At 39.8% G+C, this 27,791-nt stretch overlaps 1 protein-coding gene across 1 annotated transcript in view; it reads right to left on the reverse strand.

Annotated features, from left to right (window-relative positions):
* Positions 1-3,736: 3,736 nt before the first annotated feature.
* LOC133784720 (uncharacterized) overlaps positions 3,737-27,791 on the reverse strand; it is a 28,833-nt gene continuing 4,778 nt past the window's right edge. Inside the window, exons 6-7 of the mRNA XM_062224001.1 lie at positions 4,166-4,314; positions 3,737-3,983 (exon numbers count right to left, since the gene is read on the reverse strand). Coding sequence (XP_062079985.1) covers positions 3,737-3,983; positions 4,166-4,314 — 396 coding nt within the window. The remainder of the gene's footprint in view (positions 3,984-4,165; positions 4,315-27,791) is intronic.

Genomic DNA, 27,791 nt, shown 5'->3' on the forward strand with positions numbered 1-27,791 from the left:
ACTTATAAGCCGAGCTAATCAACAAGATATAAAAAAATAAGCATTCATCATTTAATACATATATACATATTTCCCTCAATCATGTTTAATCAAACATATAAAGCATTGTTATAACCATGTTCCATAACCAGGGCTGGAGACCTAATCTCAGACGAAGTGCAGTTTCTTACCTAAAGTTTGAGCGAATAGAGTATGGTGACCCAAAGTCCGTTCCTTTCTTCCTCAGCCTAACGGTATAGCCTAGTCACAACCATAACAAGGAATACCCTTCAAGAAACGAACCAATAAAGAAATCAAGATCAAGTTCTAGCCTCTGGGACCTTGAATTCTACTAAACTGGGTAGTAGAACCATTCCCAGGCCCTTAGGTTTGAGTTCCCATAACCCAAAAACTGATTCTTGACCTTTTTCCCATTTGGGTCGCAGTGCCCCCACAAAAGAGCCACGACGCCCAACTAGGCTGAGAGCCCACTCCCAAACTCCCCTGCACTTGTGCCATAATTACAAGGCAATTCGAGGTACCCCCAGCCTCGTCTATGTTTATGCGGGCCACGACACTCAAGAACAGTGTTGCGGTTCTACCCTGCAAACCCAAAAAACTTGCGATTTTCAAAAATTGCAAGTCTCACTAAACTATCCCAAAATACGGTTTCAACCCAAATAGACCACAGAAACTGTTCCACCAACACAGATAAACAATAAACAACATTTAAAACTTAACTAAACTCGAAATTCAAGAAATTCTTCAAAACTCTCAAATAAACAAAAATCAACAACTTAAAGGATTGGACTACCTCAGAGAATCCGAATTCTCATTGTTTCCCCTAGCTTGACATCTTCTAAACTCTCCCAAAGTAACTTCAATTCCCACCAAGCTTTAGAATTCAAGAATTCATTTCAAAACTGAGAGAACCACTAGAGATGGAAAGAGGGAATGTGAGAGAAGAGTGAGAGTGTCGTGTAATTTTGGAGTTAATCAAATTGTCCAAAAGACCAAAATGGCCTTGGCCACCTAGCCCTTCCCTTAAAGCCCCAAATGGCTAAATTGACATTTGACTCTCTAATCCCACATTACACTTAAAATTCCCATTTAAAGATGCCAAATATCAAAAGCCACTATTTTTTTCCACATATGACTCATACTCCAATGAGTCTCGTTACTCACCGAATTAGCCAAACACCTTTTGGCTCTACCAGAGCTGGGTATTTACCCCTTTTGTGACTATACCGCTAACATGCTCAGAAGGACCGACTCCTGTCGAATATCCCAAATATATCAATATAATAATGTGGTCTCAATAACATAATACAATATGATTACAATTATACCCTCAGTGGGTCAAAATTACAAATACCACCTTTAAATAAAAGCGGGCCTATTACGCACATTTAATACAGTTAAACATGCATAATTTGTCATATCATAATACAACTCATGCACTTCACATAAGCACATAAATATTCAATTAAATCCCATAATATTCCAATAATGCCATGTTGGCACCCTAATCAAGGCAGTAAGCCTTAGTAGGAATTTTGGGACGATAACTATCCCCTCCTTAGAGTAATTTCTTCCTCGAAATGAACCTGAGCAACTTGAGATAATGATTTCGCATGTCTGACTATAATTCCTAGGTCAGTTGCTCGACCTTGTTGTTCCTCCATAATACCCGAACCAAAGGTACAATCTTGTTGCTCAAGACTTTATCCTTACTATCCAGGATCTGAACTCGTTGATCCTTATAGAATACGTCTGTCTATAGCTCCAGAAGCTCATAACTCAAGACATGAAACATATTTATGAGGCATCGATATATGAATTTCATTATGAACCCCTGACAACGATAGGGGTAATGCCAACATGTAGGCCACCTGTCCAATCCTCTCCAGGATCTAAAAAGTTCCCACAAACCTAGGGCTAAGCTTGCCCTGCTTCCCAAACTGCTTCACTCCTCCAAAAGGTGAAACACGGAGGAAAATAGAGTCCCCAACTTGGAACTTTATGTCTCGATGCTTGGGATTAGTGTAGCTTTTCTGCCTACTCTATATAGTGAGCATCTGAGCTTTGATCTTCTCAATAGCCTCACTGCTCCTCCGAACTGCCTCGAGACACAGATATTTCCTTTCACCCATTTCATCCCAATGGATGTATGATCTACACATTCCACCATACAAAATCTCATATGGAGCAAGTTCAATAGTTGATTGATTGCTATAGTTGTAGGAAAACTCGATCAGTGGTAGGTACTTACTCCAGTATCCTTCAAAGTCCAATACGCATACCCGAAGCATGTCATCTAGTATCGGAATTGTCCTCTTGTACTATCCATTATTCTGGGGATGATAAGTTGTACTAAACTTCATTTGTGTACCCATAGCCTTCTGCAGACATCCCCAAAGATCCTGATCTGACACAATACACTTTGGAGCCCCTTGGAGACATACGATCTCACTGACATACAACTCAGCATACGGATCCACTATAAAATTTGTCCTCAATAGCAATAAATGGGCTTAGTTGGTATACCAATCCATAATCACCCAAATTGAATCATGCTTACCCACAATCCTGGGTAATCCCACTACGAAGTCCATAGTAATGTGCTCCCATTTCCATTTAGGAATACCCAAAGGCTGCAGTAGCCCTACTGGTCTCTGGTGCTCACCTTTCACTTGCTCACATGTTAAGCACTTAGCCACATACTCGAGTACATCTTTCTTCATCCTAGGTAACCAATATAATGGCTTCAGATCCTAATAGATCTTCGTGGTACCGAGAAGCAATGAATATGGTGTAGTTTGAGGTTCCTCCAGAATCTCTCGTCTGATAGAAGAGTCCATTAGAACACAAATCCGCTCTTTATACCTCATCAAACCCATCTCTGAAATAGTATAGTCCTTCGCCTCTCTTGCTAGGGCATCCCCTCTGTGCCTTATCAAATGAGGATCATCCAACTAACCTTCCTTAATTCTCTCCAGAAGAGTAGACTGCAAGGTGATGTTATCTAACTGGCCCACAACCAACTTTATCCCTCCTCTGCCAACTCATTTCATATATTCTTCAAACTAAATAATTGTCACAGACCTCTTCGACCAAGGCATCTGCCACCACGTTGGCTTTCGCTGTGTGGTAAAGAAGCTCACAGTCATAATATTTCACCAACTCCAGCCATCGCCTTTGTTTGATGTTCAGATCTTTCTGGGTAAAGAAGTACTTTAGGCTCTTGTGGTCAGTGTATATCTCACATTTCTCCCTATAAAGGTAATGTCTCCATACCTTTAATGCAAAGAGCACCGCTGCTAATTCCAATTCATGTGTGGGGTATCGCTGTTCATATTCCTTTAGTTTTAATGATGCATAAGAACACAACCTAACCCCTACTTTCTTGCATTGTAATAGACCACAAAATTATCTTGATCTGAAGGAAGACTCAAAACCCGAGCAGTGATCAATTGCCACTTCAACTCCTGGAAGTTGTTCTCTCATTTATCTGACCGTACAAACTTTAGGTTCTTATGTGTGAACTCCATCAGTGGTGTCGCAATCCTTGGGAACCCTTCCACAAAGTGCCGATAATACCATGCCAATGGAAGGAAACTTTTAATATCAGAAGCACTCTGTGGCCTTGGACAATCTCTGACTGCCTCAATTTTGGCTAGATCTACCATAACAGCGTCTTTAATAACAATCTGACCGAGGAATGTCTCCTGAGGTACAACAACTCAATCTTCCTAAACTAGGCACACGATTTATACTCCCTTAACCTCTTCAGAACCAATCTAAGATGTTGCTCGTGCTCTGCCTCTGACTGAGAATAAACCAAGTTGTCATCGATCAAGACAATCACAAATCTGTCCAAATAATCCTTGAATACTTTGTTCATCCAAACAACATGGTTCTCCTGCTCTGCCTCCGACTGAGAATAAACCAAGATGTCATCGATCAAGACAATCATGAATCTGTCCAAATAATCCTTGAATACCCTGTTCATCCAAACAACATGACTAAGAACTCATAATGCCCATACCTGGTATGGAAAGTCGTCTTCGGAATATCCTCATCTTTGATCCTCAACTGGTGATAATCAGATCAAAGATCAATCTTGGAGAATACAGTCTTGCCTTGTAAGAGATCAAACTAGTCATCAATTCTCGACAATGGATACTTGTTCTTGATAGTCAGCTTGTTGAGCCCTCTGTAATTGATACACATCCTCAACAACCCATCCTTCTTCTTCACAAATAAAACTGGTGCAACTCGTGACGAGAAACTAGGCCTAATAAACCTAAATTTCAGTAGCTTCTGTAAATGAACCTGTTGACGGTGAAATCTTGTCAACAAAATTAGGTCGGAAAACTCAAAGGTAAATGCAACGATGTTTAAATAAAAACTTAGAATGAACTTATGGAAGGATGAACACAGATGAACAATGGAGTGAAAAATGTATATTGCTTAATAGCCTCTGCATACAATGAATTTTCCCAACCCCGTTATTTGAGGGGTCCAAGCCTATTTATAGATGGGCTCTAATGGCCTTTGATACAAGGTGGTCCCAAGGGACAAAATCATACATTGGTACTCTGTCAGAGTAGTGGTGCATGGATACATTAGCAGGGGAGTGGTTTCAGGGGTAGTGGTGTCGGCTCCAGTACATGGTCAGAATCCGTGGGGATGTCTCCACCACCTACTGAGTACAAGAGTCAGAGGTTGTCTGGTGTGGACCGTAGCAAGTACTTCACTTGTACAGCCACTACTTGTCTGACAGGGGCTCAGCATCCATACTCCGTCTAATTTGGCATAAATCGCTACGAGGCACCTCCAATGTACCCTTATACATTATTCTAAGGTGCTTGGAAGTTATGGACCTTGTGGGATGGCTCCAAGAAAATGAGCCGAGAGGTGTCTCGTGATGCCTTCGTCGGGACACCCCCAGCAATCCTTGTGATGGGTAGTCATGCGAGGCGAGGCCCCTAGGCGCGCGAGACGGCACCAAGGTGAGACGAGGGTCGTGGCTGCGTGAGGCGCAAGACCGTGGCTGCATGAGGCGTGAGGCCGTAGGAACATGAGGTGCGAGGCCGTGGCTACACCCACGCGAGACGACACCTGGGCGAGGCCCCTTGGAGCGAGGCCATGACCACGACCCTTGGTGCGAGGCCTTGGTGGTGTCGCGAGGCCGTAGGCGCGCGGGTCTCTTGGAGCGAGGGCATGACCACGACCCTTGGAGCGAGGCCTTGGTGGTGTCGCGAGGCCATGGGCGCGCGGGTCTCTTGGAGCGAGGCCATGACCACGGCCCTTGGTGCGAGGCCTCGGTGGTGTCGCGAGGCCGTGGGCGCGTGGGTCTCTTGGAGCGAGGCCAAGACCACGACCCTTGGTGCGCATGGCCGGGGCGAGACGGGGGGCCTCGCGTGTGCATGGCCAGGGCGAGACGGGGGCCTCACGTGTGCATGGCCGGGGCGAGACGGGGGCCTCGTGTGTGCATGGACAGCACGAGATGGGGGCCTCGCGTGTCCATGACCGAGTGTGCTACCGAGTTGCGAGACGCGCACAGGTCATGGGCAGCCTCGCATAGTGAAGCCCTTGTTGCCTTGGCAGGTACTTGTGCATGTCGGGTAGCCTCGTAAGGGAAGGCCCTCGGGTCTCTAGGGTCATCTTCGCGTAGTCCTCCTATGAGACATGGGTCCCGTATGGGGCAAAATATTTGCTTGATTTGAGGCTAGTGACGGTAAACCTCAATTTTTTCTCTTTCGTGGATTTTTGGCATCCATAGAACCATCAGTTCTTTAAATTCTGCTTAAGCCAATCTGTACGGTGCTGTAGACACTAGTTCTGTCCCAGGTGCCAATTCAATAACAAATTATATCCCCTTATGTGTCGGCAACCCAGGTAACTCTTATGGGAATACATTTAGAAACTCACAGACTAATCTGGTCTCCTTTGATCCAACTAGCACAACCCCTAACAGTATCCACCATACTAGCTAGGAATCCTATGCAACAACCTCGCAATAGGTCTCTTGCCCTCAATGTCAATATTATAGGAATGCGGGATTTGTGCATAGTTCCCACAAATACAAACGGTTCCTCACCCTCAGGTTCAAAAGTTACCATGATCTTCTTACAATCTATGGTTTCCCCATACTTGGCTAGTGAGTCCATAACTAGGATCATATCAAAGTCATCCATAACCAACTCAATCAAATCCATTGATAACTCTCTACTATTGACCTCTACTGGCAGTAATCGGACCCATATCTTAGAGACTACCAACTCTCATTTAGGCAATAAGGTCCCAAATCCTACAGCATAACAATCACATGGTCAACACAATCGATCAATCACTCTACTAGATACAAAGGAAAGTGCAGCACCAGAATAAATGAACACAGTGTAAGATGCACCAGCACTCAGAAAGATGACCTTTCTCTACTGCGAGACTAGCCTCAGCCTCTGACTGTGTCAATGTGAACACTAAAGCTTGTGTCAAGCTGTCCGACTTCTTTGGTTCTTCCTTCTTTTACCTTAGGAAATCTTTCTTGAAGTTCCATACTATACAACATAAGAAACATGCCTTCGCTCGGAACTCTCCCAAATGGTGTCTCTTGCATCTGGCACACTCTGGATAAGTTCTCCAGCTGTCATAGCCAGCCTGGCGGCTAGTCTGAATACCCTGTGGCCTCGTATCAGGGCCTGAAGCTATAGAAGTGTCTTAGGTCTTCCTCTTCAGGTCACTAGGGCCTCTACCCCTACCAAATGCTATAAAGGGAGGTCCCACCCTCCTTGTATCCCTTCTCTCCTCAATCTCATGCCAAATCTTGTTTTTTGTGCCCTCAGCAGTAAGGGCTTTCTCTACTACCTGAGCATTAGTTGCCACTCCAGGTAGAAAGGTGATTCTGACATCCTGTGCTACCATAGCTTTTAGCCTCTGAAGGAACCTTTCCTTCCTGGTTACATTTGTGGGTACCAATTTCGAAGGAAACTTGGTTATCTATCAAATTTCAAAGTGTACTCTCTCAGTGTCATGGCGCCTCGTATACAATTATTGAACTCATCTGTCGTTGCAGTTCTGACTGCATCATTATAGTATTTCTCGTTAAATAGAACTCTGAAATCTTCCCATCTCAAAGTATTCACATTCCTCATATGTGATACAACTCCCCACCAAATTCAAGTGTCCTCCTAAAACATAAACATGGCATAGGCCACTCTCTCATTACCTACCACCCTCATAAAGTCCAAGATGGAGGTGGTCATACCCATTCACTGCTAACCTCACAGTGGATCTGGCCCTCCCTTGAAAGTAGGACGGTGTTGCTTCGTAAATCGCTCATATAAAGGCTTCCACATGTTCTCATCCCCTAGCTGCTCCTGTAAAACTTGAACCATGATAGGTTGGATAACTTGTGTAGCATTCCCTAATGGAACCTGATGTCTCAACTAGCGGATATCCTCCTCGTCTCTATAATCTAGCCTGTAGATCAACAAACATTTACTGCCAATTCTGAGGGGTTGGTGTAGTGTTGTGACCTTAGTCATTATCTCTAGTATGAATCTCGACGCCGACTAGTTCATATGATTGCCCTAGAAGCATACTTCCAAGTTTATCTACAATTAATTACTCGGCTCATTAGGTAATAATAACGGTACCCAGCTCCTCCCCACGGTCCAAAACCGAACAAATAAGCATACACATGCAATATCAATGCTAATAAGAAATTTAATAGCTTTCACATTCAACATTCATGATAATAGGCATGTCTTTTCACATTCATGCTCAATCATAGTGCTAATAAGCAAGTTCTTAGCATTAGCAAGCAAGTAATAGTGCTAATAAGCATTTCCTTAGCATCCAAAAGCACCAGTATTGCTTATAAGCACATCTTTTAACATTCACATAGCAGTCAAGGGCCAAGCCCTATTAGTATAGCTCATGCTTCCTAACCAAGCATGCATATAGGCGTATATATGTCAAATCAGCAGGTAAGCACATAGTCACATCAATAGTTACAAAACCTTAGTCAAGTTTATCACTAGCGCTGAGTATGCATGCCCAGCAAGTCTTCAGGAACCCTTAAACCTACACCACTCTGATACCAAGTTGTAAGGCTGTACTAATCCAAGATCGTTACACTGTTTATTTAATATAGTGCTTAACTCGCTAAAAGAGTCCTTTGGACTTAAAATGTGTAATTAAAAGTAAATCAAGGATTAGGTATCAAAATTTTTGGTCAACAGTAACCATTTCACTAAAAGGAGTTTAAGTTTGATAAATGGGATTACAAAAGAGTTTATAAACTAATACAGATGAAAAATAAATACATGGTCTAGCATAGGTGACGAAATCAAGGTTCAACCCTAGTTCCAGCAAGTCATCTTGACTGTGGTGGTGGAGCATGTTGTATATGCACACTCCACCCATTAAAATCTCCAACTCATGGATCCTTAAGCTTTTATTTTCCCTTACCCACACCACGTAGCACCTGTGAGTAAAGGCTAAACATGAAAACATAGATACACTCATAAAGAGTTATTCAATAGATTTCAGATCATAAATAGCATGCTTATAGCCACACACGTACCCATTGCACTATCCCCTTGGAAAACGGTTATAGAGCTGGTCAAGTGTGTACCACGCTCTATATTCTAAGCGGCTATAGAGCTAAGCGATCGTATATCATGCTTCTAAGTTGGGCTAGCCATGATGACTTGTGTTCTGCACGTTTTTGCCGAACATGGCTTATAAGACGAGCTAATCAACAAGATATAATAAATAAGCATTCATCATTTAATACAGATATACATAGTTCACTCAATTATGTTTAATCAAACATATAAGACATGGTTATAACAATGTTCAATAACAAGGGTTCGAGCCCTATTTTTAGCACATGTGCATTTTTCTTACCTCAGGTCCTCGAGCCCTTCTGAGCCTAGCGGTATACAAGCATAACAAGGAATACCCATAAGGAAACGAACCAATAAAGAATTCAAGAGCAAGTCCGTGCCTCCAGGACCTTGAATGCTAATAAATAGGGTAGTAGAAATATTCCCGAGCCCTTAGGTTTGAGTTCCCATAGGCCAAAATATGATTATTGACATTTTTTCCATTTGAGTTGCGGCGCCCCATAAATGAGCAGTGACGCCCCCACAAAAGAGCTGGACACCCAACATGGTAGAGAGCCCACTCCCAAACTCCCCTCCACTTGCGCTATGTTGCAGCCCACCATGCGTCGCGGTGCCAAGGATGTTCGAGGTACCCCCAGCCTCGTCTATGTTTATGCAAAATGCGACGATCAAGAACAGCGTCGCAACGCTACACAAGGAACCCAGAAAACTTGCGATTGTCTCCCAAAACTGTCCCAAAGAATGTTTTTAACCCAAATCGACCACTAAAATGGTCCCAACAACATAGAAAAACAATATACAACCTTTAAAACTTACAATAACTCAACCAAACTCAAAATTCAAGAAATTTTTCAAAACTCTCAAATAAACAAAAATCAACAACATAGAGCATTGGATGACCTCTAAGAATCCGAATTCTCACTATTTCCCCTAGCTTGACACCTTCTAAATTCACCAAAAGTAACTTCAATTCCCACCAAGCTTGTTTCCAAGTTGTAGAATTCTAGAATTATTTTCAACACTCAAAGAACAACTAGAGAGAGAAAGAGAGAATGTGAGAGAAGAGAGAGAGAGTGTCTTGTAATTTCTATGTTAATCAACTCAACTAGCTTAAGTTAATCAAATGGTCCAAAAAACCAAGAGGCCCCTAGCAACCTATTCTTCCCTTTAAGTCCCCAATGGCAAAAATGACATTCGACACTCTAATCCTAGATTACACATAAAATTACCAATTAATTCCCGCAAATTCAAAAAACACTATTTTCCCCAAATATGACTCATACCAAATTACCATAATACCCCTTGGCTCACCCCTAGCCGGATATTAATCCCTGTAGTGACTATAACGCTAACTTGCTCAAAAGGACCAACTCTTGTTGAATATCCCAAATATATCCACATAATAATATGGTATCAATCACATAATACAATTTAATCACAATTATACCCTTAATTAGTCAAAATTACAAATATGCCCCTTTAAATAAAAGTGGACCTATTACAGACATTTAATACACTTAAACATGTATAATTAGTCATATCATAATATAACTCATGCAATTCACATAAGTACATAAATATTAAATTAAATCACATAATATTCCAATAATGCCCTCCTGGAATTTTGGGACGTTAGAATAGCCAACCCCGTTTTGCTCCCGAAGCTAACAGAAAAGTGGAGGACTTGCATCGATTTCTCCAACCTCAATAAGGCCTGTCCTAAAGACTGTTTCCCACTACCGATAATATATTAGCTAGTTGGCACCATGGTCAGCCACGAGCTCATATCCTTCATGAATGACTATTTTTTATATAACCAAATCGTGATGAACCTTGCGAACTATGAGCACATCAACTTCATGACCTATAATAACGTATACTGCTACAAGGTCATGCCATTCAGGGTAAACAATGCTGGTGCAACGTATCAAAGGCTAGTAAATAATATGTTCGTCAACCAGATCAGGAAAGCACATGGAAGTGTATGTCAATGGCATGCTCGTCAAATCTAACACTGTCAATCACGATGTATCAGATCTGGTAGAATGTTTCGTCGTGCTAGGAAAGTATGACATGAAGTTGAACCCCCAGAAATGTACCTTTGGGATTTCTTCAGGGAAGTTGTGAGGATTCATAGTGAATGCAAGCGAGATTGAAGAAAACCCAGAGAAAATCAGGTCGTTATTAGAAATGCGGCATGATGGTTGCGAAAATAAGTGCAAAGCCTAACTGGAAAGGTTGAGATGGTAGAACAACCCGAGGATATACATCCTGAGGTAGTAGATCCACCTATTTTTTACAACTTTGAGCAATAGAATGGCTTCTATGGGAGATTCCATATGAGGACGCTAAAACCCTACACTGGAGCGAACCGAGGACGGTTAGGTGTATAGGCCTAGATTTATAGTGTGGATTATATTCTTATTACAACCCATATTCCTTCCTGGTTTCGGGTAAGGCCAGTTAGTCGATTTATAAGAGGCGACGCATATGTATGGTGTTGGCCTGTGAAATTGGCCAACGGTCGTATTTACAATATACAACAAGTTTTGAACGGAATGAATCTAATATACGATAGAGTACAAATGTCTTAATTAAACACACAGAAATTTTATGGTGGTTCAGCCCTGTTCTTTTGAACAATAATAACCTAATCCACTTAGTATTTAGTATTGAATCACTCGATAGACAATTAGAAAGATCAACTCAGAGTTCACTTCTCACAAGTTTGTCCAAAAGATCGATCCAAAAGTCCAAGAAAAGAGTCCTTTTAAACAAAGCTCTAGGTCTTTTATTTATAGTACCCAGGGGCTGTTACATGATTAGTAAGAGTGGGATCATGGTTTGGTACACGATCATTGGGATTGGAGATACGTGTCAACCTAACCTTGATTATGAGATCGTGGGTCTTCCCCTTGTCTTCTCTAAATCATGGTCGATAATGCACAATTGAGACCTTCGAAAAAACACTAAGTCTTGATTGGTCTATGATACTTATGTCCTAGGCTCGACAACCCTTTAGAGCTTGGGTGCTAGACCCATTGGTCCTCTGGGTGCTAAGCCTATTGATCTGCTGGGTGCTAGGCCTATTGATCTTAGTTTGAATGAGTGTGAGTTTTACCTAGTGAATTGTCTTTGGGAGTGTAGGCCGACCACCCTATAAAGGATAGGGTAGGTCGACCACCCCAACGAGTTCTTGGGCATGCTTAGGCCGACCACCCCTTGGGGGTTTAGGCTTAGTTGACTTTCTATAGGTCCTGGACCTATCTTTTATGCTCATCGGTCTTTTCTCAATACTTCGTCGTTTTTCCCTTATTTGTGATGCCACGTGCCTCTTTCTCATTCGCCAACTCATCTCTAGATTTTTGAGGGACAACATTTTTCCCCTAAGTTTATCGTAATGTGTTAAACATTACGGTAAACTTGATCTGGCCTGAGAAACATATCATAGCAGTACTTTAACAACAAAGTCCCTCAGGACATTACGTAGTACTTTTATCAACTATCGATAATTTTCTCAGCACAAATTTTTCAAGGATAATTGTAATTCCAAAAAATAATTAGATTTTTCAAGGAAAATTAATTTCCTAAAATTGTAGTATATTTTTCAAGGAAATTTGAAGTCCTAAAAATATAATATATTTTTCAAGGGGTTTAGAAGTCCTAAAAATATAGTATATTTTTCAAGGATATTAATTCCTAAAAATACGAAATATTTTTCGAAGAATTTGAATTCCTAAAAATATAAGATATTTCTCAAGGAATTGGAATTCCTAAAAATAGATATTTTTCAAGGAATTTGTATTTTTAACCATATGAGATATTTTTCAAGGATTTTGAATTCCTAAAAATATATGGTTAGCCTAAAAGGCTATAAGTTGGGTATTCACTTCTCAGTTCTTTGCTCTGTGCGCCTAAGTTATAGGGTTCCCCAAGTGTGATTTCTTTGATTCTTCATCAAACTTAGATCATTACTTGTTTAAATATTTTCTCCTAATCTTTACATCATTTAATTGAAATGTGCTTAGATTTAGAAGAAATACTTTGAATCTTTGAGGAATTTGTGTGAATCTCCTTGTTTGGTTTTATTTTGATCCAAAATAATTGACTTTTTGAATCATGTAACGCCTTGGATAACCAAGACCGTTACACTCTGTATTTGAAATAGTGAATGACTTGCTAATCAAGTCATTTGAGTAAAATGTGATCTTAAATTGAATAATCAGCTTAGGGTTATCCACATAATAATGTGGTCTCAACAATTTATGACATATAATCACATTTATGCCCTCAACGGGCCAAATTTGCAAATATGCCCATATAAGCTATAAAGGGCCCACATGCATATCTAATACTCATAAACATACATATCACATAGTCATATAATCATGCATGCAACATAAGCATGCATTTAACCAATTAAACATACATAGAAACCAATTATACCCTCCCAACACACTAATTAAGGCCCTAAGCCTTATTAGAAATTTTGGGTCATTACAACTATCCCCTCCTACTGAGAATTTCGTCCTCGAAATTTATCTGAATAATTCAAGATACTGATCCCGCATTGATGACTCAAGCTCCCAGGTCACTTCCTCGACCCTGCTATTCCTCCACAATACTTGAATAGATGGATCGTCTTGTTCTATGGAGCCTTGTATTTCTTGTTTAGGACTTGAACCGGTCACTCCTCGTATGACAAATCTATTTGCAACTCCAAGTCTTCATACTTCAACACATGAGTCGTATCTGAGACATACTTTCGTAGCATATAAATGTGGAATACGTTATGAACTCCTGACAACGACGGCAGCAGAGCCAATCTGTAGGCCACCTGCTCGATCCTCTCTAGGATCTCAAATGGTCCTATGAATCTAGGGCTCAACTTGCCCTTTTTCCCAAACCTTCTCACCCCTCGTAGTGGTGAGATTTGTAGAAACACGTGGTCCCCCACCTGGAACACCACGTCCCTACGCTTAGGATCAGCGTAGCTCTTCTGTCTGCTCTGTGAAGCGAGCATTCGAGCTCAGATCTTCTCGATAGCCTCATTAGTTTTCTGAACCATATCCAGTCCCAAATACTTCCTCTCACCCCTCATCCCAATCAATCGATGACCTACTCCTCCTTCCATATAAAATCTCATACGGAGCTACTCCAATCGTTGATTGATAACTATTGTTGTACTAAACTCAATCAACAGGAGATACTGACTCCAAGACCCCTCATAGTCTATCACACACGCCCTAAGCATGTGCTCCAAGATCTGAATCATCCTCCAAGATTGTTCATCAATCTGAGGATGAAAGGCCGTGCTAAACTTCAGCAGAGTCCCCACGGCCTTCTGCAAACTACCCCAAAACTTGAGGTAAATATGGGATCTCAATATGATAATGTTGACTTGGGAACCCCATGGAGATGGACAATCTCCCTCACATACAGCTTCTCATACTGATCCACAGTATAGGTCGTCTTCACCGGCAGAAAGTGAACTGACTTGGTGTATTTGTCTACTATCACCCACACCGAGTCATGCAGCCCCACTGTTCTGGGTAAACTTCCCACAAAATCGATGAGAATATCCTCCCATTTCCACTCAGGAATACCGAAAGGCTGTAGCAACCCTGCTGGTCGCTGATGCTCTGCTTTCACCGGCTGACAGATCAAACACTTGGCCACGTACTTCACCACATCTTTCTTCATCCCTAGCCACCAATATAACATTCGTAGATCCTAATACATCTTTCTGGTATTAGATAAGCAAGATCGTTACACTGCATATTTGAAATAGTGCAGGACTTGCTAATCAAGTCATTTGAGTAAAAATGTGATCCTAAAGTCAATAATCTAGTTAGGGTTAAAAGAATTTGATCGTAAACGGTTAATTTTCATCAAAATAGATGTTTGGTACATGGGATCCCAAGAACATTATTTTAAAAACAAATTTACAATTTTCAAAAGTTATATACAACTAGTGGACACTCTACTGCCAAAATACAAGTTTCTGGCTTCTGACCCTATACTTCTCCTCGGCCATGGCAGTTGAGTGGCTATCTATGTACACTCCACCCCCAGAGCTCTCCAACTTATGGTTCATCCAGTTTCCTTTTGCCTTTACCTGCAACATGTAGCACCCGTGAGCCAAGGCCCAGCAAGAAAACCAAGAACAACAAACACATGTAGCAATAAGAATATTCAATCAAGCTTATCTCATTTAAACATAAAACATAGTAGGAATAATCAATTAAGCAATGATAAACACATAATCTCAAGTTCTCAAATAATCAGGGTTGGCACACTTAGGCCGAGCCCCTGCTGAGCTTGATGGCCCCGACTTGCTTAGGCCGGGTCGCACTCAGTACGCTTACCATTAGCCTCGGCTCCCTTAGGCTGATCATTCTTGTATATCATATAATTTTACAAACACATAGTACAAGCAATCAATAATTTGGAATCTCAGTCCCGTTCATAACCACACAAGGGTGTAGTTTTCTTACCTTGAATCCTGAGCGAGAGATGTAGAATGGTCCTGAGCACGATCCTCAATCCTAAGCCTTGGCGATAAACCTAGTCACATCGACCAACATGCAATAATATATTTCTAATCGAAATAAATACTTAAGAGACAAAAAATAGCCTCTGAGACCTCAATCTTCACTAAACCGAGTAGTAGAAATTGTCTCGAGGGCCTAGGTTCGAGCCCCCAAGCCTCACCAATTCTAGAAACTAACCTAAGGCAATAATCCCCATGTGGGCTGTGACCTGACCCTAAGGGTTGCGGCGTGCCCTCAGGTCAAAGGCTCCATCTTCAAGCACCAGGGGGAGGCGGGCAACAACTTTCCCCCCTAGAGTCACTGTGTGCCCCAAAGATAGAGAGCCACCCAGGGTGCTCTAGGCACGCGGGTCGCAGCGCCCCTGAGCTGGGTCACGGCGCGCCCCCCTCGCACCCAGAATTTATGGGTTTTCTATACCTCTTTCAAGCCAAAACTTCTAAGATTCAAGCCAATTATACTCCCCACTTCCAACTAAAACACAAAAGGGAGTCCAAGACTCTAACCATAAATTCTAAGCATTTCATAACACAGAAACTCTATCAAAACTACCAGCAATTATACTAAAGCTAACACTCCAATTAAACATCAATTCATTACCCAAAAACCCTTAATTTTCTTAACATAACTAGGGATAAGAACTTACCTCAATTGCTTGTATAATTCCCATAGCCTTTCTGCCTCCTACTCTTGAGCTTAAATCCCCAAGTTTCCCAGCTTCAGCTTAACCTTTCCCCTTCAATTCTCTTCCAAAAATTCCAGCCTCAAGCTTATGTTCTTCTGCCCTTTTCTTTTCTTAGCTTCAAAGTGTAAAGAGAGGGAAAGTGAGAGAGAGAGGTGAGGGAGAGCTAAAAGTTTATACCACTATCTGGCTAATCCTACGTGTTTTTCTGAGTATATCCTTTGCTTAACAAAAGATTATTTTGCCCCTAAAGCCTATTAATCTTCTAAGGGCACTAAAGGGTAAAATGGTCATTCTGCTCCCAGTTCCCGCTAATTCCTCAAGTGTTCCTAAAATTAACCCCATCATGTCCAATCAATCACCAAATATTTATTTCATATCTAATAAATCCCAAAATATCCTCTAAATTCCAAAAAAATACCCCAGGCTCCCTGCGAGCCTGGTATTAAACCCCGCTATGACTATTTCGTTAATCCACTAACTAGGACCGTCTCGAGCCATATACTACAAATATATCCACATAATAATGTGGTCTAAACAATTTATCACTTATAATCACATTTATGCCCTCAATAGGCCAAATTAGCAAATATGCCCTTCTAAGCTAAAAAGGGCCCACATGCATATCTAATACTCATAAACATGCATATCACATACTCATATAATCATATTAATCATGCATGCCACATAATGATGCATTTAACCAATTAAACATACATATAAACAAATTATGCCCTCCCGATACACTAATTAAGGCCCTATGCCTTATTAGAAATTTCGGGTCGTTACAAATCAATTCTATGATTTCCCTATGAATTCATTAGCCTGGATGATTTCTAGGGTTCCAAACCCTAGCTTAGGCGATTTCAGGTTTGTAAAACCCTAGGCTGATCACTCTTTTTTAGATTCACTAGCTTGGCGATTTCCAGGGTTCCAAACCCTAGCTTAGGTGATTTCAGGCTTGTAAAACTCTGACCTAGGCTGACCACTCTTAGGTTCCCTTGGTGTGGCAATTTTCAGGATTGTAAACATTAGGGTTGGGTGATTTTTAGGGTTTCAGATCCAGGCATAGGTGATTTCCAGGGATGTAAATTCCATCATGGGCAGACCACCTCTAGGACTTCCCGTGCATTTCCCTTGCCTCATGCGACTTCCAGGATTACATACCCCATCATGGGTCGAGCACCTTAGGGTTTATCATGGGCCGACCACCACACTCCCTGGGCAATTTTCAGGGATACAAGGTCTAGGGTGGTCAGTCCAAGCATAGGCTGACCACCTGGTGTTGGGGTACTCTGCACTAATTAAAACCTAATTTCATTGTAATCTCATTTATTATCAATAAAAGAATGGAAATCATTTTTTGACTTGGTCAATCACTTTCCTCACATGTTTTATTTTCATAATAATTTGTTTAATATAAACTTCTATTAAATCCTGAGCATATAGCTAATCGTATTTATAGTGACATAATCACAGTGGAATATAAATATGATTATATGTTAAAATAAAATTAAGTCCTGAGATTAGCCAGTGTACATGATTTACACTGACTTTCCAATCTACGATATTATCTACTTACACATTGCAGTGTTATGTTCTTTCTAGAACATTAGCGAAGTAGATAAGATCAGATGTATTTGTTACATCAGACTCGACCGATATTGACAATAGATAGGATAAGTAAACATACCGTTATTATATGTTCTATTCATATCATATAGTTGACCATAGGTTAATTCAATCTCAATTCTAAGTGGTTAGTATTCTAACTGATTGTATTATTTGAGTTCTTTGACTTGTTCGTTACCAACTTACCTTACGGACTAGCCAAGACTTACATCTTGGGAACTCGGTAGTATAATGGAGTGGGAGTGTTAATCATAGATATTAACATCTATAGCTTCTGATGAAGAAGTGAAACGATGGTTTCCTTTTAGTTTGGTTCAAGGTGTTAAATGATAGAGATCTCATTTCAGTAATTAATATTAGCTTACGGAAATATCATTTACAAGGAACTAAGTGTTTTAAGAATAAAACACAATGATGGGTAAAACAGTATTTTAGTCCCATCACATTGTAAATCTGCTATAGAGGATTGAGTGACAATTATGGTTTTAACAAAGGATAATTAATACCGTATCTATATTGCTTATAGAGCGTTCTATGAATTCAAGAGTGAAATTCCTAGTTTTTAGTGGAGTCACGAGGAATTAATAAGTTTGTAAATTTATTTGTTAGTTTATGATAACTTATTGGAGCTTGATTTCACAGGCCCATGATCCCCACTGTACCTTGGATAAAATTATCTAGATCATCTCAATTAATTGATTTAATTATCAATTAGAATTATCAAAGTTGACCAGGTTAATTTTGGATAGTATCACAGAGTTATAAAATTTAGAGAAGAAAAGAGAAATTAGGGCAGATTTATTAATTAAGATAAATTGGTATGTAAATTAATAAATAAGTTTAAATTAAGATTCAAATTATAAATAATTAATTTTATATTGGATTTGAATAATTATTTAATTAATTAAATCAATAGAAAATAATACAATCCTTGATTTTAAGTCCAATGGACTTATAATTAAATGGGAAATTTCATGGGCCTAAAGCCCATGATAATTTCGACCTAGGGGTGATTATTGGCTATTATTTTATTGATTTTTTTAATTAAATAAATGACCTAATTGAGTTTGTAAAAGGAATGCTAAGAGAGAGTTGAAATCATCAATTGAATCAAAAGTTTCTGATAGGTTTTAGATTCTCTGTAAACATAAGTCATTTTCTAAGCCTCATTGTTCTTCTTCTCTTCCTCTCTCTCTGTATCTGTCTCATGTGTTGAGAATTTCCTTCTCTAGTCTAGGTTATTCTAAGGATACTTTGGAAGGCTATGAAGAAAATTGAAGATTTGTTCAGTTTTTTGGTAATACTCTGCGACAGAAAGGGTACAAAGGTTAGAGAAACTAACGGAAGGACTCTATTATTCAACTACGTAAAATGTAAGTATTCTTATCATTATCTCTCTTTGAATTCAATTTTAGAAACATGTTCTAGGTTGTCTCATATTAACTTGTTTAATATTTGATCTACATGAAAATATATAAAGATCCTGTATAAGTTTTCCCAACAACTTGCCTCAGAGTCTTTGGTAATCTTTTTTTTCATGCATGACAATGTTAAAAGTTGAATTATTTGATGTGTTTGAATAATTGGATGGATTTCATGATTTTATGAAGCATATTGAATTTTATGTACTTATTAGCACTTTTAGGTTATTTTGTTGTCTTTTCTATGGCATTAATTTTTATATATGCTTTTTTTTTTGTGTAAAACATGGTAGAAATCAATTAGAAAATTGTTTTGGTTTGACAAATTGCAGAAAAAAAAATTCCGAAATTTTTTGGCCTGGCTGCCCATGCATACGCGCACCCACGCGCACACCGCGCACACCAACGCGTGTCACCCAGCACCCGTGCGCGCGTCCCTCCACAGATTCCCTAGCCATCACTCGGCAACCACCTGCTGTGCGCCCGCGCGCGTCTCCTCCTTGCAGCCAGGTAAACAGTACCCGTTCGGGTACTGTTCATCAATTAATTTTTAATTTTTTTTAAATTAAAGAAAATTAAAATTTTGAAATTGATTATTTATAATCAAAGTCGAAAATATCATATTTATTTTATCATTTAATTTTTTTTTTCAAAATAAGATATTTTTGTTGTTTAAGATTTAAAAATAGACTAACAACTTCATTTTAAATCTTTTAATATATTAAAATATTAGAAATAAGATAATAGATATTTATGATATTTTTAAATCTTTATTCGAAAATATAAATATATGTTTATTCTATAGTTTTTTAATATTTAAATTATTTTCATGGATATTTGAATTTGTTTAACTGTTTTGAGATATTTACGGTTGTTATAACTATCAATATATTTTTTTAAATAGTTAAAATATTAGCTAATAGTTGTAGCAACACAAGATATTTTTTGACAAACAGTTAAGATATTGATTTTAAAGATTAAAATTGGTTAAATTTTAAAAAAAATATCATTTTTTCAACTAATTAATAAAATATATTTTTTAATAAATGAGATTTAAATTAACTTTGGTTAATTGTTGATAAATCATATTTAAATTATATTAATATTTTTCAAATTAACCTAAACCAAGTTGATTGTTGATAAATGAAATTCAAATTAACTTTTGTCATTTGTTGATAAATTTCATTTAAATTGACGTATTTTTCTAAAAATTTAATTAATTCGAATTTTTTGATAAATTCTAGATAATTAATTGTGGTAATTTTGCAAATGAAATAAATTGTGGTATTTTTGCATAAATTCATAGACTTGCCCATATAGTAACATGATTAGGCCCATCAAATTATAACATGTTTGTTTGCACTATATGTGGTATTTTTGTAATTGGGCTTAGATTCATATAGTGGCTCATATGTTTGCTAGATATATGGATTTTTTCCAAATAAAATATTCATAAAATTATAGGTTTTATTTGGGCCCATTAGAAAATGTAATGTTTAAATTTCTCTCTTGTGGGTAATTCCACTTGTGAAAGCCCATTCGCTTTGCATAACTATAGTATGCCTAATCAATTAATAACAATTAATAAAATGGAGGTTTAAATTCCTATCTTTTCGACCTGTATGGAAGTATGGGGGGCTTTGTAGTGAGAACGACATACTAGACCCAGCCCTCCTCCATACAAGCCCAATTGTTAAGGCCCATTTACCTAAGTTGAACTTAATTGTATAGGTTCATTATATTAGTTAAACCTTAATATTGATTACCAACAAATTAATTCAAAATTAATTGAATTTGTTTCAATGTGACACTTTAGAATTAATAGGAAATTATAGGACATTAGTTTTAAAAATTTAATCTTTTCAATTTTTTGGTAAACCATAGTCATTAATTTTCTAAAAATAAATAATAAAAATACTATTTTTTTTAATTTTATAATGAGCTCATTTTAGGAATTATATTTGATCTCCACCATTGGTTTAACAAGGTCAATAGCTTAATGGGGCCTCGAGACTCTTTGATTCATCCCCCTACGGAAGGTGTTCATTAGTTATTTTGACAAGGTTAGATTTCGAAAGATAGATAATTATAGGTCAAATTCTACTAGACTCTCCAATACGGTGACTACTAGGATTAAATCTATTGATTAACGAAACCGTGGGTCTAGCACATAAACTAAATATATTGATTATCGAAACCACTACAAGAAAAAATAGTATTCATAACACTTAAAACTGCTAACCGGGACTATTGATAGCACTTCTGAAAATGCTAACATAGCCCCTGTTATTAAAAGTCCAGTCTTTTCTATAACAGTTTTTGAATGTTATGTTCGGTGTTATCTTAAACTATTCAATAACACATTTTTAGGTGCTATAATATTCAAATAATAACATTTAGATAGAGTTTTTGGTTATAAATTTGAAGTTTAATCTTGTACTTTTTTCATAACACTTTTCAACTATTACATTTGATTATTTTGATAGCATTTTTAGTTTGTTATATTATATAAATCATAACGATTTGTTTCGCTTATAATATGTTTTTAAATCGTAACATATAGTAATAAAATTTTGTTACTTTAGTGTGGATAATATATTTTAAATTTTATTTTAATAAGTATACTTATATGGTTTTTTTTTAATTAAAAGATCTTCATTATTGTATTTTGATAAAAAAACAAAATTAATCATAAAATGTAATTCTCAATAGATTGATAAACCATAAGTATTACATTAAAAAATAACTAATTCAAACCATGAATGTGTCTACTTCATAAGATATTAGCTCTAACTTAAGTTTGAAAGCATAACATAATAAAGTTTTATAATCTTGAACATTTTTTACTTCAAACTATAGTTTGGATGATGTTGTTGCTGCTGCTAATGCTATTGTTGTTGTTGTTGTAGCTGTTCTTCAGATTGTTGTGCTTGACTATGAACCCCAGATGGCGTACTAGTCCTTCCAGGGAACTTGTTCAAACTCTTTGAAAAATAAATAGAGAAAGATAAGCAGTCAGGTTTGGAGAGCTGATGCCACAAACCTAACATACAATTAGCCCCATTTAAATCATTACTGACTATAATCAACATGAACAAAACAGAATTCAGAAATCCAAATATAAATAAGCATAATAGAAAACAAAATGAAGATTCAAACAAAGCTTGGGAACAACTGCAAAATGAAAACTAAAATAAATAAATAATATAACAAGTGAATGCAAAGCCAATCCCATAACTATCATATAAACTATAACTTACCAAAGCTATAAATAAGAAAAGAGAATACAATGCAAATAAAATCAAACTTGTCAAACAACTTGCAGCCATTAGAGAATACAGTGAATGTATATCAATATGTTTCAGTATATTTGTATTTTACTATTTTAACAAGTTAATAATGAGTTCATACAACCCTGTAAAGATAAGGCAGTAGAAGAGGTATAGAAGAAATTTCTGCTTGAGTTTCACATACAATAAATTCAGTATTCTAACAGTTAAATTGTGTCTGAAGTTAGCATAATATTATAACAAAAATAAAAGTAAGAGAAGTAATAAAATAGAATAACAAATTTAAGAAACATGAAAATTTTAAATTCCCATTTCATAGACAAAAGGATCTCTAGCTCTCATATTATGTCATGGTGTCAGCCAAGGGTGATGATTGTGCATCTAACCTTGTAAGAACCTTAGGAACTCCACTAGTATCCCTTGTTATTTGCAAACACCAATATAAAGGTTCAGGACATAGTTGGTACATACCCTTTCAGATATTTCAAAATCTAATGCAGGCATAAGCCTTTAGTTTGATGATATGGTTGAAAATGTTTTACATTTCAGCATCCTTATTATGATCTTTAATATGTACACACCACTCAGATCAAAGACTCATCAAAACCAAAGAAAGTTAAAAAAAAAAGCTAGAAATATTTTCTAACTACATGAAAGAAGAAGAAATCAGATCCCTACAGTGAAGATAGCAATTGATTATAGGTGCTACCTCAAATTTTAATTTTTTGGTATTAATACAGCAGAAAAGTAAGCTTAGCCAAAAAAAAAAGAGAAAGAAAGAAAGAAAAAAAAGAGTTATAACATTACAAAAAAAGGCAATGAGCAAAGGCAGGTCAAGTATTTAATAGAGGTTAGTGAAAATGCTTCTCACTTTAGGGTGGGCACTATTAGGATTGCAAGGACTTGAGCACCATAAGATATTGTGTTTAAAATTACCAAAATAACAATTTAGTAAATGCAACTGAAGTTATGCTTTGGTGGAAAGAGATTTTGGTAAAAGTATACGTACAAGTATCTCATCATCAAGATAGGAGATCATGAATAGTCTCTAGAATGTTCCACCTGCGTGCATAAGATGAAATGTTTAGGATATTTTCACATTTTATAGTAATAACCTAGTGAGACAGCAGGGAAAAGTAAACAAAAGCATGATTCAATTCTCATTGAAAATTGAATCTTAAAAATCTCTCTTAAAATATAATTATATGGCACCTTATATTTCTAATTACCACATTTTTAATGTTTTTTTTCCTCATTGGTGGTAGGTACTGTAAGGAAACTTAGTGACTGAATGAATAGAATCAATTCTCATTAATGAAGTAATGATACAAAAGAGTATATATACAGAAAAGACCAAAACTAATAAAGTAACTAATCTACAAAATAACAATAATTAGTTACAATGAACAACTAACTAACCAAAACAGTTAGTAGCTGTAAAAATTGGCCTAACAGGTACCACATTTTAATGATCTTTTGAATCTTTCTAGGGAATATAATAATGATCAAGTGTCATCAAGGGTGAGTACAAAAAGTATCCTAAGCAGTCAACACTTAATGATCCTTTGGCAAATTTATCATGACATCAGAAAAGCTACAAGTTATACTATTATAATAATTAGTTTTTCAAAATTGATAAATCAAATCAATAAAATTACTCATAAGCAAAGGAGATTACATAGCAAAAAGAGATTGAGGCATAGAGAATGTTTCAACAATTTACGCTAGCAGCAATTTATTGTTTCAACAATTTACTAGTTGCTTCATTAACATAGATATGAATATAGTAGACAATTTTATAGAGAGAGCTACAATTATAATATGAGATTCAGATTCATATTTTACCCAAAATTGCAGGAAAAAAAAGATGAGACTTGGATTTCTAGAGAAAATCTAAAATGACAGAGAGAGGCTCAAATTTTACACCTTAAATATGAAATGTTGAAATGAGATAGATAAATGCTTCAATACAAGGGAAAAAAATTGCAGAACAGAGATTGAAAAGAAGATTCCTACATTTTAATAAAACAAATGACAAAACAGAAGTGCAGGCACATCCTTTGTTGCCTTATTATTTATATTTTTTCTAGTACATTTTTTTAATGAAGTGAACAGTTTTCTCTCTTTAAACCAACAAGAATAACTAAATAATGGATTGGGCAGATAACATCAAAGACAACCTCAGCATGCAGTATAGATGCGAGGATGTTAACCTTTTATTATAGAGCTTTTACATTGCCTAAGAGGGACAAGTGTAATAAGGAGAGGCCCCACTTACATGTCTAAAGACGTATTGAAAATCCATATACTATTAAAATCAAGACAAGCAATATAAAGACAATGAATAAGATAACACACAATCACTTGATGTTGACGGTGAAATCTCGTCAACGAAATTAGATCGGAAAACTCAAAGGTAAGTCGAGTGAGGTTTTTGTAAGAACTAAGAATAAGCTTTAAGAAAAAGTAGACACAGATAAATGATGGAGCAAATCCTGGTATATTTCTCTATAGCCTCTCCTTACAATGAATTTTTCAACCCCCTTTCAGGTGGTCTTAGGGTTCCTTTTATAGTAGGCTCTAATGGCCTTAGATACATAGTGGTCCAGGGGACCAAGTGGTACATACGTACTGTGTCAGGGGAGTGGCTTCAGAGGTTGTGGTCGTACACCCCGTACAGAAGCAGGTGTCAGGAGGATGTCTCCACTACTTGTCGGTACCCATGTCTAATGCGTGGTGGCAGGCGTAGTGGCGCAGGAGGTAGTGGTGTCGGCTCTGACCCATGGCCGTAGACGTACGGACCATAACTCCTATTCTTGCATAACCACTCCTGGCATTCCCACTACTTGTCTGGTAAGGGTACTATATCTGTACTCTGACTTCTTTAGGTTTGTAGGCCCATTCCATATTCATGCATGTACCTTGCCCTTTGTGAGTATTCTCACCTCCAAGGCCATGGGCGAGGCCATGGACGAGGCCATGAGCGAGGCCATGGGCGAGGCCATGGACGAGGCCATGGGCGAGGCCATGGGCGAGGCCATGGGCGAGGCCATGGGCGAGGCCATGGGCGAGGCCATGGGCGAGGCCATGGGCGAGGCCATGGGCGAGGCCATGGGCGAGGCCATGGGCGAGGCCATGGGCGAGGCCATGGGCGAGGCCATGGGCGAGGCCATGGGCGAGGCCATGGGCGAGGCCATGGGCGAGGCCATGGGAAAGGCCATACCTCATTGCGAGCCCCTGGTGCGCGCGGGGCGCGAGGCCCCTGGTGCGCGCGGGGCGCGAGGCCCCTGGTGCGCGCGGGGCGCGAGGCGCATGGGCGCGCGGGGCGCGAGGCCCCTGGTGCGCGCGGGGCGCGAGGCGCATGGGCGCGCGGGGCGCGAGGCCCCTGGTGCACGAGGCCCCTGGTGCGCGTGGGGGCGCGAGGCGCATGGGCGCGAGGCCCCTGGTGCGCGCGGGGCGCGAGGCCCTTGGTGCGCGCGGGGCGCGAGGCCCCTGGTGCGCGTGGGGCGCGAGGCGCATGGGCGCGCGGGGCGCGAGGCCCCTGGTGCGCGCGGGGCGCGAGGCGCATGCGCGGGCGCGAGACCTCTGGTGCTCGCGAGGCGCGAGGCGCATGGGCGCGCGGGGCGCGAGGCCCCTGGTGCGCATGGGGCGCGAGGCCCCTGTGCGCGCGGGGCGCGAGGCCCCTGGTGCGCGCGGGGCGCGAGGCGCATGCGCGAGCGCGAGACCCCTGGTGCGCGCGGGGCGCGAGGCGCATGGGCGCGCGGGCGCGAGGCCCTTGGTGCGCACGGGGAGCGAGGCCCTTGGTGCGCGCGGGCGCGAGGCCCCTGATGCGCGCGGGTGCGAGGCCCCTGGAGCGCGCGAGGCGCGAGGCGCATGGGCGCGCGGGCGCGAGGCCCCTGGTGCGCGCGGGGCGCGAGGCGCATGCCTTGCTGAGACATGGGATACATCCTAGGTGCGAAATGTCTTCTTGGCGTGAGGTCCTTGGTGTGGGACACCTCGGGGCAAGGCTAGGCGCATGAGGTGTTGGCATGCGCGGGGTGCTGCTGGAGTGGTGTTCGCGAGGCTGGGGCCTTAACTTCGAGGGGCACGGATAAGGGCCATGTGTGCATGACAAACACATCTAACAAGGTGATGCAGCTTGGAGGCCTGGAATGACCTCATGAGGCCTAGAGCTCTGCGAGTGTCTAACACTTCGATGGCCTATAATTACCTTCTGCCTTCATTGCGTACTTGGTGCCCTTGGTGCCCCTTAGCTATTTACTTCTTTAAGGGACTAGAAACTTCTTTTGTGTGTTTTTCTTATTTGGTGGATTTTCGGCATCCACACTTACCCCCCAGTCTATAGGGAGGCCTTTAGGCGTTCTTGTAGACTCTTCCGCTCCTTTTTATTATTCTCTTATTCTTCTTCTTTCTTCTTTTTTTATATATTTATCATGTTCGAGGTCCTTTGGAACCCACGCGAAAAGGGGGTTCGGTAGGCCTCTCTGCGATGCGTCTTAGTTGCACCTGTAAGGATATATTGACCCCTTGGGTTCTAATTATCCTTTTATATATCTTCACGCGCGCTTATTATATCTTGCGAGAAGCGTCCTTCTCGTCATTAGGCATAGTACTATTTTTGCAAGCGTCTTCTTTGAGACCCTTTTTGCAAGCGTCTTCTTTAAGACCCTTTTCGGAAGCGTCTACTTTGAGACCCTTTTGGATAGCGTCTACTTGGGAGACCCTTTTTGGAGGCGTCTACTTTGGAGACCCTTTTTGGGAGGTGTCTACGTTGTAGACCCCTTTTGGTGGGGTCTACTTATGAGACCCTTTTTGCAAGCGTCTACTTTGGAGACCCTTTTTGCAAGCGTCTACTTTGGAGACCCTTTTTGCAAGCGTCTACTTTTGAGGTGATCTCCCCTCAGGTGGAGACTTTCATGGCTAGATGGTCTTCGTTCGATCTCTAATTTGGTTAGGGACCCCTCTAGCACGATGCCCCCCTTCTATATGGAATCCCCAGACATACTGGTAGTATGGCCACTGGAGGAAGGTTCGCTCTCTTCGACATGGAAGTTCTTATGGCCCTCTTCCACACGTATGTACTTCTGTGCTCTGTCGAAGAAGTCGTCCAAATCCGAAACTTCTCTTTTGAGCATGTTACTCCATAACTTGCTTCCTGGACGAACTCCGGCTGTAATAGCCATCTTGAGCTCTGCTTTGGTTAAACATCCCACCTTTGTTGCTTCTATACCGAATCTATGGATGTAGTCCTTCAAACTTTCATTCTCGCCTTGTTTGATGTTAGCGAGGCTGGTAGTTGGCATGACGTAGTCACACGCTGCATGGTGTTGCTGAAGAAATTCATCAGAGAATTGTTGCCATGACTTGATTGTTCCTGGCCTTATCCTCCTGAACCATTTGTACGCCACTCCTTTAAGAGTAACGACGAAGCAATGACATTTTGCTCTGTTGTTGACCCCCCTTAACCTCATCAAGTTATTGAAGGAGTCTAAGTGATATTTTGGGTCTGTAGTACCCTCATACGGAGTCATGCGAGGCTCTCTGAAGCCAGTGGGCATTTGTTCAGCCTGAATCTCCCTTGTGAAGGGTGAATC

This window comes from Humulus lupulus, chromosome 6 (assembly GCF_963169125.1).
Source record: "Humulus lupulus chromosome 6, drHumLupu1.1, whole genome shotgun sequence".
Classification (NCBI taxonomy): Eukaryota; Viridiplantae; Streptophyta; class Magnoliopsida; order Rosales; family Cannabaceae; genus Humulus; species Humulus lupulus.